The 21,079-nt window shown below is 35.9% G+C and overlaps 2 protein-coding genes and 1 long non-coding RNA gene across 3 annotated transcripts; 2 read left to right on the top strand and 1 right to left on the bottom strand.

The window, feature by feature from the left end:
• Positions 1-4,056: 4,056 nt before the first annotated feature.
• LOC107218055 (retinol dehydrogenase 11) lies at positions 4,057-14,002 on the top strand. Its single transcript, XM_015655807.2, has 5 exons — positions 4,057-4,249; positions 7,735-8,008; positions 9,362-9,601; positions 10,940-11,322; positions 13,692-14,002. Exons 2-5 carry the CDS (start codon positions 7,738-7,740, stop codon positions 13,794-13,796), a joined length of 999 nt encoding a protein of 332 aa, XP_015511293.1. The 5' UTR covers positions 4,057-4,249; positions 7,735-7,737; the 3' UTR covers positions 13,797-14,002.
• Positions 11,118-19,172, bottom strand: LOC124295327. Its single transcript, XR_006905239.1, has 2 exons — positions 19,115-19,172; positions 11,118-11,490 (listed from the first exon to the last, which is right to left on the bottom strand). It is a non-coding gene; the product is annotated as an uncharacterized LOC124295327 (long non-coding RNA).
• Positions 18,889-20,506, top strand: LOC107218038. The gene is made up of 3 exons (XM_046744933.1): positions 18,889-18,928; positions 19,171-19,382; positions 20,066-20,506. Exons 1-3 carry the CDS (start codon positions 18,904-18,906, stop codon positions 20,354-20,356), a joined length of 528 nt encoding a protein of 175 aa, XP_046600889.1. The 5' UTR covers positions 18,889-18,903; the 3' UTR covers positions 20,357-20,506.
• Positions 20,507-21,079: the final 573 nt, after the last annotated feature.

A 21,079-nucleotide genomic window follows, 5' to 3' on the forward strand; every position in this document is an offset into this window, starting at 1 on the left:
TGGAAAGGTTATGGGGACTAGAAGAGTGGAACTCGGTAATCCCGAATTTTTTGGACCGTTAAAAATGAATCCAATGTCAAAATTAAAAAATTTAAAATAGCGGATCCAATATGGCGGACTGAAAATATAAAAATTGATCCCATTCGCTCATATTAGATCCACCATTTTAAATAGTTAAAATTTCTCATATATGACCTCATTTTTGAAATCACCGACCTCGAGAACCCTTCTATACCAAGTTTCAAGGAATTTGACTGCAAGGTGAAATGTATGCTTCAAAAGGTTAAGGGCGTTGCCTATGCCTCGAAGAGCGCGCGCAAACAGAGACTCACGATTTTCCTTCTCATTTCCTCATTTTTGAAGATAATTAGGTTCTTAGGAGGTCATTTTGAAGGCAAAGGATAGATCTGTGTCGCCTCGTTTGCCGAATTTTCGATTTCGCTTTCAGATTTGCGTAAAACGTACTTGAAAGTACGTTATGTTTGAAGTGAAACACAACGGACAGTGAATTTTTTTTCGCAATTCGGCGAAAGAGGCGACACAGATCTATTCTTTATCTTCAAAATGACTCCCTAAGAACCTAATTATCTTCAAAAATGAGGAAATGAGAAGGAAAATCACGAAGCATAAAACAGCAAATTTTTCGCGCAAAAGGCGGGCGGCTGCTAGCGCCACGACTGCGTTGGCCGGCGACGATGCGAATTACAAGCGAGGAGAGCAGACTCAACACCCCCCACTACAATTCCCCTCCTTCGAATCCTCGTCGCTCGGCACGTGGATAGTGTTCCGCGCTTTTATTTTTTCTTGTGTTTTTCTACAGTGTTTTTTATTATTTCGAATCAGTATTTATTCCCGCGATGGCTAAGAAGAGAGAGAATGTGTCTTTGAAGAAGAAGAAACGATCCGGCATAAAGATTTTGGCTAAATTTCAGGAAAAAAGGAGGTAAATCGAATTATTTATATGATTGATGGTGCACCCTCTCTGACAGGGCTTTAATTTAAGAAGGTACTTTCAAGAGCCAATATTGCTGTTCATAATAGCAGTTTAAATTCATTCTCTAGTTTTTTTATACATACGAAAATGTAAACTAGAATGCATTGTGACGTGTGGTACTAGCCCGGTTTGCATTAGTCGCTAAAATATGTCATCAATTTGTTACGTGTTCAGGTTAAATGATCGAATCGATATTCGGCAATTAGCATGAGTGTTTACACTTTGTCGATCATAAGGAATATTCTTATCACTTATTGTGATTACCTAAGTATCCAAGGTAAAATTACAATGTACCTGGCAGAATTTTCCATACAAAGTAAATACGGCGCGTACGTATTAGGCCACTAAAATACGCGCGTTTTGTTTTTAGAAATAAACTTGACCTAATTCTGGGGTAATCATACATGCACACATTGCTTACAAATCAGCCACCTACAAAACTGTCATCAAATCAGATACTACTGCCAAGTATAATTTATTTAGAAACTAATGATGATTTTGATATACTATAACTAATAATGACAAAAAAAAAAAAAATTGAAATCAAAATTGAAATTCAAAAAAAAAAAAAAAAAAATTTGATAAAAAAAAAAAAAATTGGAGTACGTGGTACTTGGTGGGCCCATGTTTATATTGCCATTACAACATTGATATAGCTCGACTTGTATTTTCTTGTGCTTGTTTTAAAAAAGCCCGCCTTTACCACTATCTCCAATTTTTTTTTTTCAATAAAAATTATTTTTTTTTTCAATTTCAATTTTGATTTCAATTTTTTTTTTGTCGTCATTAGTTATAGTATATCAAAATCATCATTAGCTTCTAAATAAATTATACTTGGCAGCAGTATCTGATTTGATGACAGTTTTGTAGGTGGCTGTTTTGTGGGTGGCTGTCACATTAATATACTTGGCGAAAGGTTTTTGCAACAGAGGTGCTTTTTGGGGATATCAGTACTTTTTGTGGGATTTCGCTTGAACATTTAAAAATTTTGCTCGCTCGCTGCGCTCGCTCGATAGATTTTTGGGATACAGAATTAATATTTGAGACGAAAATAATCCGTGGAAACGCCAAATTAGAGCTTTCTCATAATTACATGTATCAGCTCCAAGGTCTTCTACACATTACGAATAGGAAGTGGTGCTATTTTATAGTTTGGACGCCAAAGGGATTGATTTTTGATAAAATAAAACGTGACGATAAATTATGGACCGAAAAAATGGAGAATAAATGAGCAGATTTCTTTTACTTTTGTTTGTAACCCGAAATCGTAGATTCTAGACGCGCCCGACAACGCTCAATCCGCGAACCCCCTCAAATCATCGAAGCCCAGATAAGGCCGCGCGTAAGAAACAGTAAATTCACGACCGACAGACGACAAAACACTGTAATCTAAATATATGAACATATGTACATAAATATAATAGCTTTGTATATAGCTTACGTGCAATATTTCTGTGATTTATGTTTAGTTAGTTATATGTATTACTGTGCTAAAAATTTGCTAGTCATATCGTTATAATTATATATCTGATTATTCATTCCAGGAATACTTTCTGCAGTCGGACCAGACTGCGTGTATACCTATATATTATGTAAATATTCTATAGCCTATTTTTTCATTACTATCTGTGACCTGCACTCGTGACGTACTACTTTCCATAGTTTGCGCTTTCTATAGAATTTATTTAGCCATATAATGTATAATGTATACAATGCTCGATGCTTTGTTATATCAATTTTCTTTATCAAGATTACTGTCATGTTTCACTTATACTGTTTCAATTTAATTTCTATGAAATCCTTCTCATACAGATTTCGTGATTATGTTTATTAAGTTTAAACGAGTTCAATTTTACTTTTACCATTTTATATTATTTTTCATCATTTTGTATTTGTTTGGTGCAAACCCGATCATGGTTGGGAGGTAGGGACGGGTTAGGCGTTTCTCTGTTTGATAGCGACCTCCACGTGGTGAGACCTGGGAGATTGATGATATTTTCGTTGTTATATCATGAATTTACTCACAGCTATTCGTTGCATTTTCAATTTAAAATGACCTGTGACAACGTCTGGCCGGTATTCGTAAATAGTTACGTATTATTTTCGAGACTGTATTAGGAACAGCTCTCAGCCGATCAAGCTATGCTTTGAGCTGCCTCAAGACAGTCCTGCAAATCAAACCTGACTATGAATACCGGCTATTAGACTATTACCAGTCACGTGATCGCATTGCGTAGAAATACGGACGCCGGTGAATATAATTTTCGTTGAAATATGCAGAATGTATATCTATATCAACATACGTATAAGGAATTCTACGTCACGTCAATCAAAAAATGACCTCGTATTTTTTCAATCTATTCATACTTTTTTTCACACGAAATAAAGGTACAAAGAATCGACACGCATTTTGGTGTTCGTCCGAATTATGTTTGTTTTCGAAAGTTACAAGACAATCATTCAATTTTGATGCAAAAGGAGCTCGCATATATCCGGTTCTATTCGACGTAAAGACATCATTTACAGTGCATTCGGAAGGTGAACGAATAAGCTTTCATAAAAAAAATGCAATGTTGAACATTATTGAAAATCCCAATTTTTATAAACAATTCAAATGTTTGACGATTTTTACCTCATTAATGACAAGTTTTCGAATTATAAAAAAAATAGTTTCGGGTTCCTTATTAAATTCTATATTACTAGTAAATTTTTCAAGTGGAATCTGAAAGGAGTCTACTTTTCTTTTCTATTATTCATCAGGCGCTGCGTCGTGCCGAGCGCGATACACTGGGCTGTTTAAAAGTATTTGAAACCGAATGCCCGTGAGGGGTGGAAGAGGATAGCCGCGTCACCCGCCCCACTCCGGCGACAGCTCGGCTGCTCCATCTCACTTGTTTCTTTACCCTCTCTCTCGCCACGGTTAACGCGGGAAGCGGAGTAGCCCGCGCTTGCTAGCTAGGCAACGCCCTTAAGCATCGCTCACTCACGCAAGTTACCGGCATTGTCGTACCGGTGAGATCGATTTGAAACTTTCGAGTCGTGCAGGCAGCCGTGACTGTGCGTATCCTACACTCAGGCATGCGTGATGATCAGAGCTGAAGAAGTACCGCGGTCAAGAGTAGGGATTTCAACAGGTTTGAATTGTACCGCTGCTCAGTTCTCAGTTGCTCTGTGAATACCGTACGGAAAAGAACCGTAAAGAACCACGTCCAACGAAAGCGACCTTGGATAACAACATCGAATATCGCAGGTTGAGTGAGTACTTTGTCATTTCGTTACAAATAGTTAGGAATTGCCTGTTTTTCATTTGAACGTGTTTACAATTTTTCAAATCAAACCTTTCTCCAGCTCTCACACGATTTTTATTTTTAAAATATATGCCTTATCTACGCATTTTTTTTTTTTTTTTTTCTTTTTGATACATACATGTAGAGAGATATGAGTAGACAGGGAGAAACCCAAAGCGGTAGAGAAAGTAAACCACCAAGTAGACTACAGATAGAATAAGCTAGTATGTAAGAACATATAGGATAAGCTTGTAAAAAACTTAAAAAAAAAAAAAAAGTAATGTAAAAAAAAAAACTTTTATATATATATATAGCAACACATAGAATAATTACGTAGTAATTAAACTAGAAAAAGAAGGATGTAGAGAGATATGAGTAGACAGGGAGAAACCACTGGTGTGCGCGGGCCTAAGTTCCTCTCGCCACGCGCCACCGGGCCAGCCAATAAACAGGTGTCGCCAATTCGGTTAGAGACACACCACCTGACACATGTGCCTCATTTCATTATACCCTACCTAGATCATAACAATACACTTAGTCCATTCATTTTAGGCGTATTATAGTCTGAACTAATCTTCCAGATATAAGACTACATTTTCCCACCGCCATTTTGGAATTCATTCTTCAACTACTAATTAAGTTGTGAAATTCGATTCTAAATGTGTAGAAAAGAAAGCATGCACCGAGTATTGTAATAAGATTTAACTACTGCTCAGATGTCGAAACGCCATCGACTAACTAATGAGAATTTTTTTTTCTTTCATCTTTTTCACGATTTACGTTCATTTATTAGGTGTATACTAAAACGAATGTTCGAAAGCATTCCTCACTTCGATTTAGAATAACGATTAAGCTGGAAAAAAAACTGTTATCCGTGAATATATATTTATACATACATTACAAATTGGATAAAAGTGTGCTGTGACAAAAAAGGTAATTTCAAACCATCTTGATCGTTTACAGGGACTCACATTGGTTTTTTTTGTTGTTTTATTTGTTGGAAAACCGGAATGCTTGATAATGATACTTATCTACATACTTGATGATTGAAAATTTTTATTTTTTATTTTTTTTTTGTGGCTATAGCTTACAGATTTTATTTAATAAATTGAGTAATTCATGTATATGGCTGCGTATAAATACATTTGATTTACCCGTTAATTATAAATTGTAATAGCAAAAAAAACAGAAATGTATATACATAGTAAAGTACCGTATATTGAACCATCCGTTAGGTGGGGGGCCGGGGGGGGGGGTTACAGCTTGGACAGACTAAAATCAACCTATTTTTCAAAGTTTTTTTCATGAGAATGAAAACACGTGAAGCAACTTGAGTTTGAGGGCTTTATTATTCATAAATTCAAAAACATTTTACAATTTTTTCTTTGAAATTAATAACGAAATGGTGGTATAGGGCATGTGAGTAATGAACGGCCACGTTTTCAATCCGGTGGCGTGGAATCCTCGATCAAATTTTATCTGATCGACTTGAAATTGTGACACAATTTTTAAAACTTGTTTATCGATTCGACCTCGTGACCTGATTTTTGAATTTCAATCATCAAAATGAAATTTTTTTATTCATTTTTTTGCTAGCAATTCTATGTTCGAAAAATTACATTTTTTGTTCATAATCATATATACCAGAAAAAAAATTTTTTTCTCAACGTTTAGGTACCAAGGTCGAATCTGAAAAGGTGTCCAAATCAAATTTTTTTTACAACATTTGTTACTAGCTGGATAGTGATGTCAGGAGATGCGCCACCGCTAAAGCCCTCGAGTTCGTAGTCGTTTGCTACTTATATGGTCCATGCTGTTATTTTGTTACTAATTTCAATGAAAAAATTCTGAAATATTATTGACGCTACTAATAATAAAGCTCTCGACCTCAAGCTGCGCTAAGCGTTTTCATTTCCTTTGAAAAAAACTTCTAAATGTAGGTATAATTACAGACCGTCCAAGCTGCCCCCCCCCCCCCCCCCCCCCTCTTAAATTCGAGTATCGGGCAGTTCTATAGGAAGTAGGTACATTTGTTTCCCTATTCCTAATTTGACTGGTGGTTGTAGTTACTCTGGTTTACTATATTATAGGCATAGATAAATGAACTGGCGACCGTATACTGATTTATATTCGTACTCACGCAACTTGAATCTGTTAAATAATAGCATTGAACGTAGGTTTGCCGACCGGTTTCCACGGAATTTATAAGCCAGTCTATAAAGTTTTGAAAATTACAAGTTTATGGATGTAAATTTGAATGAAAACTGGTTTATTCTACCTTGAAATCGACTACTTCACGTTCAATTGTAACAGAATTTCATGCTTACACAATATCAATTACTAAGCGTATATAACAGCATATTTATATATATAATTACATGCTACTCGAGGAACACAGAAAAAAATTGTTTGTGCGCAAACGTGTTTCAATTCAAGGATAAATAATTGTTACATAGATACGTGGCAAAAACGAATCTTTGCTTACTTGTAACAACATGCATATTACGATTGTAATTTTGATAACGGAAGATGAAGCTTGACTCTTTTACTTTTCTTTATCATACCGTTTTATTTCACTGCAATTTTTTACTTTTCGCAATCTTGCAAAAAGTCTTGTAATGTATGCACGTAATTAAGCTAGACAATCTACGCGCAAGGTTCGGATTACGTCAAGTACTCATTTCTATCATCAATTAAAATCACAACTATACAGGGTGGGGCATTTAAAGTGTGACAGAGCAATAGTACTCAAACTATTGATGGTACTCAAAAAAGTTTCAGATGAAAGTTACGTTGTTTGAGAAGGCCGTCATACTCGACCATCTTATTTTTTTGTCGGTAGAGGCGCTGAAGCTACGTCAAGGTCAACGCCACTTTTTTAAACGGAACAACGTATTTTGTTTTCTACGACATTATTACCGACTTTGAAGCAAATTCAGTGATCTACAGTCGAAATATAAATAAAGTCGCGGGTCATCACTTCGAGCATTTTCTGCATGTAGACACAAACCAACGCTAGTAAATCCTTTGAAAATAATTATTTTGATTCGACTCGATTTTTCGACTATTTTCATAATTCGCGTGCGTAAAATGACCCTGTGTTGTAGATTACTGAATTTGCCTGAAAGTCGGTAATAATGTCGTAGAGAACAAAATACATTGTTCCATTTAAATAAGTGGCGTTGACCTTGACGTAGCTTCAGCGCCTCCACCGAAAAAGAAATAAGATGGTCCAGTATGACGGCCTTCTCGAACAATTTAACTTTCATCTGAAACTTTTTTGAGTATCATCGATAGTTTGAGTACTATTGCTCAGTCACATTTCAAATGCCCCGCCCTGTTTATTGCTCAATATTCGATTACCAAAGGAACAAAAACTTGTGTTTGAAGTCTGGCTAAATTTTGTTAATATGAATAATGATCAGCGATTTTTTAACCATGTAATTTCTGCAGATAATGTTACTGGGGATTGGTGCTTGCCTTCTTTTTTGCTACGCGATTATCGGAACTATAACTATTGGAGCCGTTCTGTTGATGATTGGACTTCGACTTTTCGCCTGGTACACGTTAGGCATTTGTAAAAGTAAAGCAAAGATGGACGGCAAAGTCGTTATCATCACGGGATGTACTTCCGGTATTGGTAAGGAGACCGCAAAAGATCTTGCCAAGCGAGGCGCGAAGGTCATTATGGCTTGCCGCAACCTCGACAGCGCCAACGTCATCAAAGGTTTGCTAAAACAAGAGACAAGATTAAGGTTGAATGCGCTTTACCGTCTGAATTGAAAGTTAGAAAGACAGAGAAAACCGTTAAACCCTTTAATTCACGCTCAGCGTCCTACCTTTTTTTTTGCAGCTTTTTATTTATTAAACTACTTTTTTGGTGACAACTTCCGAGTTTTTTTGGTTCCACATGGCCCCTGAAATACTTCTAAGTTTCAAAAAGATACAAAATTTATTTATCTATTTAATGCAAAAATAACACACGTAAACAAATGGTTGAAACTCGTACTTTTTCAGGAAAAAAAGTATTTTCCGCTAATCTATCATGAAAATCCGAATGTTAATTTTTACCCAAACTTAATACACACCAAAAAGTTTTAGGGAAGGTTTTCAAAATTTTTCATGTTGTTTTTGTTAATCTGCCATATTGGATCCGCCATTTTGAATTTTAGAATTTCGAGTTCAGATTCGTAATCAGCGACCCCAAAAGCACATTTATAGAAAAATTTCAAAAGAATCCCATGCAACGACAAATGTATGCATAGGTTTAAATAATTTCTAACAATGTTATGGGTGCCAATCATTAGGCATAATATATTATGCACACCAATAAAACAATTTTGACAAAATTCTCGTTACAAAATCTAAGATATAAAGAATTTGAGAAATAAAATTATTATTATACAGTGTGCAAAATAATTGAACTCAGACTTTTTTAATGCGATTCGTACGTTTTTCCTTTTTTTCTTGTTCACTGTAGATTTCTGGAAATTACCTGAAAATGATTTTACAATCGGTTATTTTTAGAGTGGGTAAAACAAGAGCTCTGTAAGTACGGTGCAACAAATGTTCGTTAACAACTACATTTATACATTATAACTACGCTCTAATATAAGATCATACAGATGATTTTCATACAGTTTTTGGGAATTTGGTCAGCGAGCAAAACACACCGTGAACATTAAAACCGGATAAAACCACCAGAGGTTAATTATTCTGAATTTTTTAATTATAAGACTTCTTCTCAAATTCTTAATACTAATTAGCTTGTATTATTTAAATTCGCTCAGAATCATTTTCATTACAAAGTAGAATGTTGTTTTATTCGTGTTGACAATTATTCGCACAAATAACATTCCGGGATATTCTTTGTAAGTTCTTTTCTCTTGCGAGTTTTGATTCAGACGGTACGGCCCATGAGTCGTTAATGAAACAAAGAATAAATAACCATTATCTGGTTTTGAAAATTGAGGTGTACTACTGTCACCTTATCACATAAAAATTTCATTTTCAACTCAATAAAGAGAAGAGAAAAACGTGACCACATAATGATGATTATAAATTTGTTTTTCATCGGCAGACGAGTTGGTAAAGTCTACGGGAAACAACAACATCGTGGTGAGAAAATTGGACCTCTCTTCACTGAAGTCAGTCAGGGAATTTGCCCAGCAGATTAACCGGGAAGAATCGAGACTCGACGTTCTCCTTCACAACGCCGGAACGGCGGAGACATTCAGGAAGAAGGTCACCGATGATGGTCTCGAGATGACGATGGCCACGAACCATTACGGGCCATTCCTTCTCACCCATCTTCTGATCGGTAGGAAATCTTGTCCAGACTTGTCCAAATCAATTGAAAATGCCGCAATTTCATACGTCTTCCGATTTGTGATACACTAAAAGCGAATGAATATGATAAAATCAAAGAAGACTGTGGTTGGAAAAACCGTAACTGAGTTGAAATTTGAGACTCTGATTTAAAACAGTTGAATACTTTACGTTTATTTTCCAGTTGGGCAAAATTTAAAAACCTACGAATTGAAACTGATTAAAATCCGATTATTACCAGTTTCATAGTAATTGTATTTAGATGTATAAATTTTACGTTTGAACAACTACGGTGACATAAGAACAGTATTGGTTTTGGTCGAATTGAACTTTGTTAATTTAAGTAAATCTTCGCATTTTTGGATCTCTAATGTCAGCAATATAAGTTTTTAGAAAAATGCCGGGCACTCTGTCTGTACCGAAAAAGTCCTGTGATGATCTTGAAAACGGCTAAATTATAAAATGCGAAATTTGCAAAACCTTACAATCAAATGATGGGCATTAAAAATTGCCATGTCCCGTTTACTTCGACGGTATGTTTCTCTCGAAAAAAATTGACCAAGCTCGAAGGTCCCTGACACAGTTCATATGACGTTTACAGTAAATTTTATATGAATTGCTATAAAATGAATAAAATAACGCAATAAGAATTTCATGAACAATAAAAGAACGATTTTGTGAATTCAAAGAGAATATTAACGACAAAAGATTCTAATTATTCTTGATGGTACTTTTAGTAATTGGATTGGTTTGCAAAGTGATGGAAAGTGCCGCGAAAAATATTATTTTTAAAATTTGTTTTTCAATGTCAAAAAGGTATCGTCCGTTCATTTAATTTTCATAACTGATTTGAATGAATAAAAGATGTAGCTTTTGCCGTAGCTTTTCAGTTAGCCACAGAAACATTGCATAAAGCATTAAAGATCATGATTATTAAACTTAAGCTTAAGTGAGAAATATATTAATGTCATTAAAATTTATTTTAAACAATTTCTAGATGATTCGTTCTGAAATGACGCGAGCAATACCTAACAATCCAATTTTTTAAATTTTAAAAATGGGGACGCTTTTGAACTTATACATAATTGACTAACTTTCTTTATTTATATTTGCTATATTCAATTGATTTTTATTGTGCAGAAGGATTTTTTAATGAAATTCAACTCACGTCAGTCAGCACTCAGCAGTTGTAATTAGGTCGCGTGGTATTCCTACCTTTACCGACCGAGGAAACTCGCCCTTTTTCTTCCTATATTAAATAAAGAAACGAACGAAATGGATTCAAATGGACTGTTTACTTCACAAATTTTTAAGAGTGAAAATTTTTCAGATCTTCTGAAAAGGTCGGCGCCCAGCCGCATAGTTGTCGTGGCCTCTGAGCTGTACCGACTGTCCAGTTTGAACCTAAACAACATGAACCCGACATCCACGTTCCCAGGATACTTGTACTACGTGTCGAAGTATGCGAATATTGTCTTCACTCAGGAGCTTGCGCGGCGTCTTCAGGGTTCCGGAGTTACGGCCAACTGCCTTCACCCCGGGATGATTGACAGCGGGATATGGAGAAACGTTCCAGTACCGTTGTCCTGGGGACTGTACCTCATTATCAAGGGATTCTTCAAGACCCCCGAACAGGGTGCTCAGACCAGCATCTACCTCGCCGTATCGGATGAGGTCATTGGTGTCACCGGAAAATACTTCATGGATTGTCACGTAAGAGTTTCTTTTCAAAATAATTAAGATTTAGACATGTCACTGGCATCCAATTATCGATATGAGGATATTATACGATGGTCGAAATTCAGAGACTGGTCTGCTTAATTTCTGCCATGTTGAGAAAGTCCACTAAGTTTCAGAAGTCGACTGACTGCTTTCTTTATACTAGAAATTTGCAAACAGTTAATTCGTGTACTGTGAAGAATTCATTGCCAGATTAGACATTAAAATTTGCTGGGTTGATTAATTGCGTGGCAAAAATGATGTAAAACTTTCCATTCACCGAGTCAGTACATTCTGACTTATTGATGGAGAAACGACATTATCAACTCTTACCGATTGAGTCTTAGTCTTGCCGATGAAGGTAAGACTCACTCTTACCGCCGGTAAGGTAACATGATCATCGGTAATAATGATTATAACCAAACCCAAGTATGTTCCCATAAGCGTTTAGTTTGTGCCGGGTAAGGGAGGCATGGGCTAGTAATTATCATTATGGATCTGCAACCGTCTTGAGGGTACACTTGGGGATAACGAATCTGAGACGACTAATTTTTTGGAACGAAGTTCCTTATTTTTTTACACTAGACAGTTATGTTGGCAATACAGAGAAACCTACAGCGCCATAGTCGGCCGAGCGCGAAACAAACTCAATCCCAATAAACATAGTATAACCCATAACCGTCGAATCTAGGCTTAGAATCATAGTCTTTATAAGTCTATGCTTAAAATACCGCGGCGATGATGACTTGTTAGATTGACATGTATTCTAAGGTTAGATTCGACAGTCATGGGTTATGGTATGTTCATTGAAATTGAGCTTGTTTATCGCTCGGCCGACTATGGCGCTGTAGGTTTCTCTGTGCTGCCAACGTGACTGTTTAATGTAAAGGATTAGCTATCTCAGATTCATTGTCCCCAAGTGTACATACGTTCTCTTCTGGCGCTGGCAAAAATTAGTAATAGTATCGTTGGATTTATCGGAGTGTATTGTTAAACACAAGACAAAATATTGATTACACATTATCTATAGATAATGCATTGTTAAACATAAGACAAAATATTGATGTTCGAAAGTAAAAAAAAATTTTCAAGAAAATTATACAGGTCTGCAACCAAAAAACTGTACTGTTGTTGAGATATCATGTATACCGTTTCGAAAAACATGTTTGAAACAGTTTCGAGAAGAACACGTTTAAAGTTTGAGCACTATTTTTTTGATTGAAAGAATTTAATTCACATATCTCGCTATTAATCTGACATTCCTGCGTCATATTTCTGGAGTTACTCCGCTTTGCTACCATGCTGTGTTAAATTCCCTAAGAATGCAAATGCCGACTTACAATTAGCCCTACTGACTTACTTGTATTTTTACCAATTCAAAGACAGCATAGCCGTGAAACGGAATAACCCCGCAGACAGTAATCTGTAATAAAGATGTAAAGTAATAATTGAAGTAATGGAACAACAAACGATAGACTATATTCGACATTATAAAATGACTTACTGCAGGAATAAAGCGATCGTTGGAAAGCGCTACTCCATTTCTGATGTAATCGTAACGCCAGATTTCTAACTCCAAAACGCATGATTAAGTCGTCTGTCTCATAGTTTCACCAGAAACGGACTAGGCGGAAATACTTACAAGCATCACAAATAAAAATGATGACGGCATTTTTTTAAAATTCTTTTCCACTAAATAGCGATAGTGAGAAATAATATGCAATGAAAAGGAAATCGTTTGTAAATAAAGACTTAATGAATATTTAGTTTTATAACTCCATAATTGATGGATTGTTAAAAGTAAATTAATATTCCTGGCGCAAGCGTCGTACGTGTGTGAGGTTTGCACCGCGAATTCCATAAATGTAATAATTTTCTCATTAAACAATTAGAGAGTTACAGACCTAGAAATTGATGAATTTGTTACTTTCAATCGATTTCCTTCTTATTACACGCCTCACTGATTGAAAAAAAAAGTATTGAAAATAAATTTGTTGGCTAACTACATGTTAATTTCTATTTTAGTACTTACAATTAAAGTAATCACTCACAAACGTTTATAAATGATTTACAAACGATTCCTAATCGGAAAACTACCAAAACCAAGTGTACGTGTTGGTTGTCTGAACGACGTAAGTCGCCTTAACGTATTTAAACTCAAATTCTCCCTTTCAGTAGTTTTGCACACTAGTGCGATGCTACTGTAGTCGGTAAGGTAGTTTTGAATTCGGTAAATAGGTGTATGTAATGTAAAAAAGACTGGGTTCGGTTGGTAAGATATCATCGAACTGCCCCGTGCACTTTTGCACACGTCAGAGAACTGTTCCGAATTATTTTCACAAATTTTAACCTCATTTTTTTAGGAACATGGACTGTCTCAAGGCGCACAGGATGCGGCTAAGGGGAAAAAGCTGTGGGAACTTAGTGAGGGATTTGTGAAATTGGAAGCCAATGATCCAAAGATATGAAGAAAAAGAACTGAATTATGTAACTGCAGATGAGCTATACGTGTGCACACAATCGGCAGAGATAATTATAATTATAAATAATAACTGTTGGTCGGAGAATGACTATGACATTTTTTATGGTTTTGTAATTTAACGATTGTTGTTTGCGGCTTCAATTGATATATAATGTAATTATAATAAATGCACATGATATTTGTTTTTTTAAATGTTCATTTTTGATGGAAAACAGCTTTTATCTGGCAAATTTAACAATTGATCATAAGTGTAACACGCGCTCTTTATCCATTATACCTATCTATCGTATACTTGAATAGTCTCCGCAAAATGTGGATCCAAGTTCAATTTTTTTCACAAATAGGTAATCTACAGTTTGCTTTCTATGAAGTGCGTGCACATAGAGAAGTGGAATGTTGAAAATAAATCTTGAAAATGCTAAGTAATAAATTCTGCTTTAATCAGTTATAGTAAGAATGTGGTGGGTCATTTTCTTAGGGGGTGAATGATAATCTTTTCAGCCCTCATCTTAATTTAGGTTACGCATGATTTCTACGCAGATGCTGTTGAAAAAATTTACCAACAACAATAAGTAACAAAAATGAGGAAGAAAGCTGACTTTTATAACAAGTATTATTACGAGACTTATTCCAAAGTCAGAGTGGCGTTATGAATAACGAAGAAGCACCTTGTGTATTTTCAGGAGAATTGACAACGAGTGAACCAACTTCATGGTTGTAGCCGAGTCTCCAACTTTTTAGTCAAAAATGAAATATACATATTTCGATATTATTCGATAACAAAACAAAAGAACGGTCTATGGTAACAAAATTGATGAAACCTTCAGACATGAGTTTCAAATTCTAAATTAAGACAAAGCTAAATTCATAACTCAAGCTTTCGATAAATTTCAAATCGGTTAAACATTATCAAGACTTAATACAAAATTTCAGATACATTTTACAACGAAAATTAAAAGTAAAATTATAACCTGATAAACAGAAATGATAAAGCAAAACGTCGAAGTGTCAACTATGATTACCTGTAGCTCATAACTGCGGTTATGGGTTTAACGAAGATATAAAATTTGAAGAGCAAGCATAGAATACTCATTTGAAAATGAAATAAACTCAAATTCCTCATAACTCTGAAGATGATGAACAAAAATTCTCATACATGAAATCATCACGCAAATTATAACTACGAAATTCGAACAAAATTTTACTACTTCATGCGAACACTTATTCTGATGGTGTATACCTGCAATAAACTGTTCTAAACGATGTCACCTAAGCCTGGTAATTCGGTGAAGCCTAAGCCTGCGAAAGGCAAGGGAAAAGACAGACAGAAGTGAGTAATCGCTTATTGACTTTCTCCCACTTTGTTTTCCACTTTGAAGAAGTTTTTCCAAATCTTAGTCCGGAGAAAGTCGTTCAGAGTCGTATTGACCTATTCCTGTAAATACTTAACTGATTCTTAACCCGCAAATTTTCGCAATATAAAATTCCTCGTTCGATTTACATCGTAGAGTCATTGTTGAATTCGAAAAACTCGCTGAGTTTTGAGAATGCATACCTCGATCACCAATTATTCAGTTCGATTGTAGTTTGATTCATTTAAAAATATTCAGATCAAGCTTGATGTGCATTTAAAAAAAAAATATATCACGTTTTGCGGTACTAATTACTACTGATTTCCTTTAAATTTGGGAACAATATATGAGAAAGTTATAGATTTTGGATGAAAAGTCGAGTTTCAATTTTAAATGGTCACTATATGGTAATAAGAATGAAACTCTGGGTCACGACAAAGAGAATAAATAATCTAAGAAGATTGTTTGCAAAATTGAATTCAATCGTATAAACCATTTTTGCAATACCATGGGCAACGCAAAAGATCACCGGTGAAATGGTTGCCGATATTATCGATAACAATGTTTCCGTGTGAAGTAACCTCGATCTATATACTTTTGAATGAAATAAACTCGATTCAAATTGAAGTTGGTTGTTGAGATAAATGTATAATATTTCCAGTATTCTCCTAGTTTTTCAACAATCTATTCGTAGTATACCTGGTGCATTGAGAGACTCTTAATTGAGATTTCCACGAATATTCTTCTTCCCAGTAACATTTGATTTTAAGAAAGCAGAGAAGGCACAGGTTGAACTTGAAAGGATGGCTGAAGACAGCGGCGGACTGGGCAAAGTTCGATGGATGGGCGAAGGTGAATGCTTTGCCGAAAAAAGTTCCCGAACCAGAACCGATCGTTAGTACTAGGTTCAAAATATTATCAATTGAATTCTGGAAGGAGAAGTGTTTGAAATTCTTCTGGAAACCGATGCTTGGCCGTGATTCGCCTTGCATAATTATTCGCAGGTACGAGTCGCGAAGCCCTTGAGCCAGTTGAAGAAGCGATTGCTCGTGATATCGCAGCCAGCTCCGAAGTCTGATCCGGGACTACTGTGTCGCCTGGATCTGAGCGTTTCGAAGGCGGCGTTGAAGGCGAAGCCCTCGAAGCGTATCACGGAGCTCGCAATGTTCGTGTGGAAGGACGAAGACCCGGGAAAGGAAATGCCGAACCCGATAACGAACGCGGCCTTGAAATATAAGGCCACTCCCAGGATCATTGAAATGGCTGTGCCCCATGTCCACGAGACGGAGAGCTGTCGCGACCTTGCAATATCGAAGAAGGCATTGAAGCACAAGACCACGAAAAGGGAGAAGACGATGTCCCTGGCCAAGAAGGGGCGAGACTGTCCGAACTCTCTGAACGAAGAGGAATTCGCCAGGCTTTTCACGCCCACTGGCATCAAGAAAAGCGCTCTTACATACAAAGTAATTTGTACTGCCATTTTGACGATTCTAATTAACCTCCATCAATAATTTGCACGTTCTGCATCTATTTGCAGTTTCTTTCTATGATCACAGCTGATCAGTTGAGAACAAATTGCGAATCTGAATATTATGTATTATATTGTTTACACTTTTATCCAATCAATTTTCAGATATATTGGAATGAAATCAATTTTTTAGAAGAAAAGAATCAAATCAAAAGTTAATATTTAAAACTGGTCTCAGCTTGCTTGGAAAATTTGGAAATGAGGATATAGGATTTACTTTCAAGTAGTGTTTGCTATGTTTTAATATCCATGAAAGGGTTATCGACAAGTCCCGTTGGAGATATTTAAAGATATTTCATTTGTAGAAATTGTTTTTACAATCAGATAACAGAATGGGTATCGACTTTGGCTCTGCCTTCCTACCGTTTCCTGAAAGATCGCCGAGACCAGGAAGCTCAGAAGATGAAGAAAATGATCGAAGCAAGTGATGACAGAGGAAAAAAGGTCCTAGAAGAACAGCGGAAGCAGGAAGAGGAAAAGGAGCGGAAGAAAAAGGAGAAGGGGAAAAAAGGAATGAAAAAGAAGGAAAGCAAGAAAGGTGAAAAGGCGAATGGGGAAAAAGTCACCGAGGAAAAGCCTGACGAAGAGGACCAAGAGAAGGAGAAAAAGGAAGAGAAGCAGAAGAAAGAAGAAGAGAGGAAATCCAAGGAGCGTAAAAAATGGCGAACAGAACCAGGACCCTGCAAAGATAATTATGGATCAGTTTCGAAGGCAGCTCTCAATGCAAAAGGTACGAGTGTAATGAGTGTGGTAACATCGCGTGCACTCAGAAAAATGTTTATTTTTCAAAACCGAAATTGTCTTACTGTGAGTAAATTTTATGGTTAGTATGCTGTAACAGGGTGATTCTTCAAAAGGTCATTTATTAATTTCATAATTTTGAGTTCATATTCATGATCAGCGACCTCGAAAACCCCCATATATCAAATTTTGTCTAAATCCGTTCGGTAAATTTAATGTGCCCTTGAAGGTTTAAACGGGGGAAACTCAACTTCTTGTGGGCACGGATTAAGGTTGAAATAAAAAAATTGAAAAAATGTTGGAATTATTTTTGAATTATTTGGAACCAATTTGGAGGGTGACCCGGTCGAAATTCAATAATGACCTTTTTAAGGACCATCCTATTGCTGCAATCTGTCTTCGTCTATTTTGGGGAATAGCATCAAAATCGGGACTAGCAAGAGATATTATTGGCCTCCTGCAACGTCTTCCCTGTAACTTTTTGTCAGGATCGTTATGCGAGCCACTCGTCTTTTTCTCGCGTTAGAGGGGGAAGTCGAAAAAAAAGTAAAGAAAGGCAATCACGAAAATAGGCGTAAAAACGTATTTGGTAAACAGGAACGCAAGGGCAATAGTTGTTTTTAATTTTACGCGCAGGCAACTGTATCGCACAGTAGGTATAACCAGAAGCGACAATCGGACGTTGTTTCTGGTCTGCAATAAATCATGACCATCAGTAATTACTTATTCATATTTATTGATAATACATAATAAATGGGTCATAAGGATACGATATGTTCGTACGTGCTAGTGACGTTGTACACTTGGGGACAATGAATCTGAGACGGCTTATTTTTGACACTACACAGTTATGTTGGCAACACAGATAAACCTACAGCGACACAGTCGGCCGAGCGCGAAACAAACTTAATCTCAATAGACATTACATAACCCATGACCGTCGAATCTAACGTCTAATCTAATCTTCATTCCCTCAATTTTTGATTCCATGGCCGCATTCGTAATCATGTTTATAAAGTAAAAAATGAAATAGCTATCTAAGGAGCTATTATACAGATGGATCCCTCTGGATTGCCAGGTTTTGAGGTACGGTAGTTCCGCTACTTAACATAGATCAAGGTGGTTCTTTATAGTGACTCAGGAGTTAGTAGAACCTCCATACAAAGAAATGTATAATTTACATTCAAGTTATAGGCATAATGATGTTTCGTACACGAAATATAAATATTTTAGTATTTTCTAATCCAACGTTTGGTGCCACAATCCAAAAGATTCTGTTGCGATTACGAATTTAGATCAACACAGTAAAATCATTTTGTAAATATTGCTAAGCGATTGTTCAATTACTGTAATTGAACGAATTATCGTTTTAACGTAGTTTATGCTGCATTATTATGCTGATTATGCAACATCAAATGATGACAAGGGAATTTTCTATTGTTATATGTTATTGTCAATGGTAAGCTCATTCAATGGTATTTGACAACACTAAATTTGGTATGTATATAATTAGAATTAATTGAATCTTATACTTTTTCAATCTCGATGCACTTAATTGAATTGTTTTGAAATTTGTAACGAAACATCATGTCCCATCAAAAAAATTCCAAAAAATACGTCTACAAATTGATTTTGTTGGAAAGTAAAAATTTTGTTCGCAGGCAACATCGTTTTTGCACTAACTCATCATCGTGATGTAAATAACAGAATTTCATGATTCTCGTTTCATATTGCATCAGCATCCGAGCGTACGGAGGAAATAGCAAAGCCTCATATTCATGTCAGTACGGCGTGCAGAAACGACGCCTTTGGCGTTAAAAAGAGTGCCCTCTCGGCATCAGCTTCTGCACGGGTATCCGAAATGGCACAACCGAATCATCCTGCTGATCCTGTTGAACGACCACCACCACGCAAGAAGAACGCCTTTGGTGCTCCGATATTTCCCCAGCCGGTAAGTATACTTAGAAATCACTTGTACTTAATTTCATATTTTTAATTGTGCTATTATTATTTCATATTTTTAATTTGTCATCCATTTTTTGGATTCCGGTATTTGTATTACGTATTTCGCTGTACGAATATTCGTTATTTGTTATTTTTGATCAAGCTCTTCAGCTATTTTTTATTAGTTATTTGCCAATCTTCATCATTCACACTATGTTGTTAATTGTATTTCAAGTTTTTTCTCATCATTTGGTATCTGTTATCCGATTATATTTTTACTTGTCAATTTATTGCTCGTTATTTATATTTTACCATTCGTGATCTACTTCAATATTTTATTATGTGTTATTTTGTGTTCCTTTTTTTAGCATTTGAACTTGTCATTATAGTACTTCATTATCCGGCTAAATGGGTATTTCTTTTTGTTATTTTTTATCTAGTATCTTTCATCTTTTATTTGTTATTTTTTCAATGACTATTTGTTACTTATTATTTGCTTCGTGAAAAATAATTTTTTCCAGTTTCCCCGCATTATTTAACCTTACGTCAATCAATTAATTCATCAAAACTGCGAACCCTAACAGTTGAATACTTTTTTGCACTTTTTATAATTATTATGCAGTTTATGTGTAATGATTTCCATATTTTGATGCCAAATTATCCATACTTCCACTGTCGTATGTATTACAGAAATTCGGTAAGCGACTGCCGAAGGTAAAACCATATAAAATGGGCGAGTGTAAGGATAAAGACAATAAGGATAAGGGGCAGGCAAATGAGTTGGAGAATACTATGAAAAAATATGAGTCTGTACCGTTGTATCCAAGTATTGATCCTTGCATTGATCCCGCCGGTGCTAAAAAGCAAGCTAAGGCCAGAAGGGTTGCTGAAAAAGCGAAGAAGGCAAGGCGGGAGAAGCGGGGGCAGAAACGACAGGAGAAAAGTGATCAAGTGAAGCAGGAGAATGACGAAAAGAAGTGAAAAAATGCTCGAGATAAAGAAATGTAGAACAAAATATGCTGTCAAGGATCAGAGCCATGTGAAAATTATAACTCATGGTGTCACGAAGAGAAAACTTTGTAGAATCTGAGCTTTTCAGTGACTGATGTGTACTAAACAACGTAGCTGAATCATTCTAGTGTTTATACTGAAACATATCATAACGTAAATTTGAATTTGATTTGACCATGCAATCAGATCAAAATAAGCAGCATTATTTAAATAAGGAAAAGTTTAATAAAAATCGCATAATCATATTAAGAATCTGTATGATTTATTGTGCACAAGATGAGTAGATGATGAAATCTTACAGAAAGTTTTCAAAATTTTGTTGAAATCGTATGCTACGGAGGATTTGAAGTTCTCGCATTAGGTAATTTGTTGGAGTTTTTCTATTGAAATCATTTGGTATTTTCTAGCAATATGCATTAAACACTCGGATTTCTCACATAAATAAGAATTTTTGGTATAAATTCTTAATTGTCATCCGCATGTTTTGCTCATATTTAAGTATCAAGGTTCGCGAATACTTCAACGTAAGTGGGATGGAGATTATACTCGAGTCTCTGATGGAAGAACCTCCTCCGAACTAAGCAGTGCACATGCGCCAACTCACGCACAACATTTACGTGAGACGAGTGAGACAGCCAAATACTGCCAACTTACTAAAATAACGTCCGCTCGGGGATCTTGACGCCCGCGGGC

This window comes from Neodiprion lecontei, chromosome 7 (assembly GCF_021901455.1).
Source record: "Neodiprion lecontei isolate iyNeoLeco1 chromosome 7, iyNeoLeco1.1, whole genome shotgun sequence".
In the NCBI taxonomy this organism is placed as follows: domain Eukaryota; kingdom Metazoa; phylum Arthropoda; class Insecta; order Hymenoptera; family Diprionidae; genus Neodiprion; species Neodiprion lecontei.

What these genes read in the sequence shown, in the direction of transcription:
- LOC107218055 (XM_015655807.2), top strand. Translation starts at nt 7,738, where the DNA reads ATGTTACTGGGGATTGGTGCTTGCCTTCTTTTTTGCTACGCGATTATC. An exon ending in CAGCGCCAACGTCATCAAAG is followed by an intron (nt 8,009 to 9,361) that starts GTTTGCTAAAAC and finishes TTTCATCGGCAG; the next exon opens with ACGAGTTGGTAAAGTCTACG. An exon ending in AATACTTCATGGATTGTCAC is followed by an intron (nt 11,323 to 13,691) that starts GTAAGAGTTTCT and finishes TCATTTTTTTAG; the next exon opens with GAACATGGACTGTCTCAAGG.
- LOC107218038 (XM_046744933.1), top strand. Translation starts at nt 18,904, where the DNA reads ATGGTATTTGACAACACTAAATTTG. An exon ending in ATTTGACAACACTAAATTTG is followed by an intron (nt 18,929 to 19,170) that starts GTATGTATATAA and finishes ATATTGCATCAG; the next exon opens with CATCCGAGCGTACGGAGGAA. An exon ending in CTCCGATATTTCCCCAGCCG is followed by an intron (nt 19,383 to 20,065) that starts GTAAGTATACTT and finishes TATGTATTACAG; the next exon opens with AAATTCGGTAAGCGACTGCC.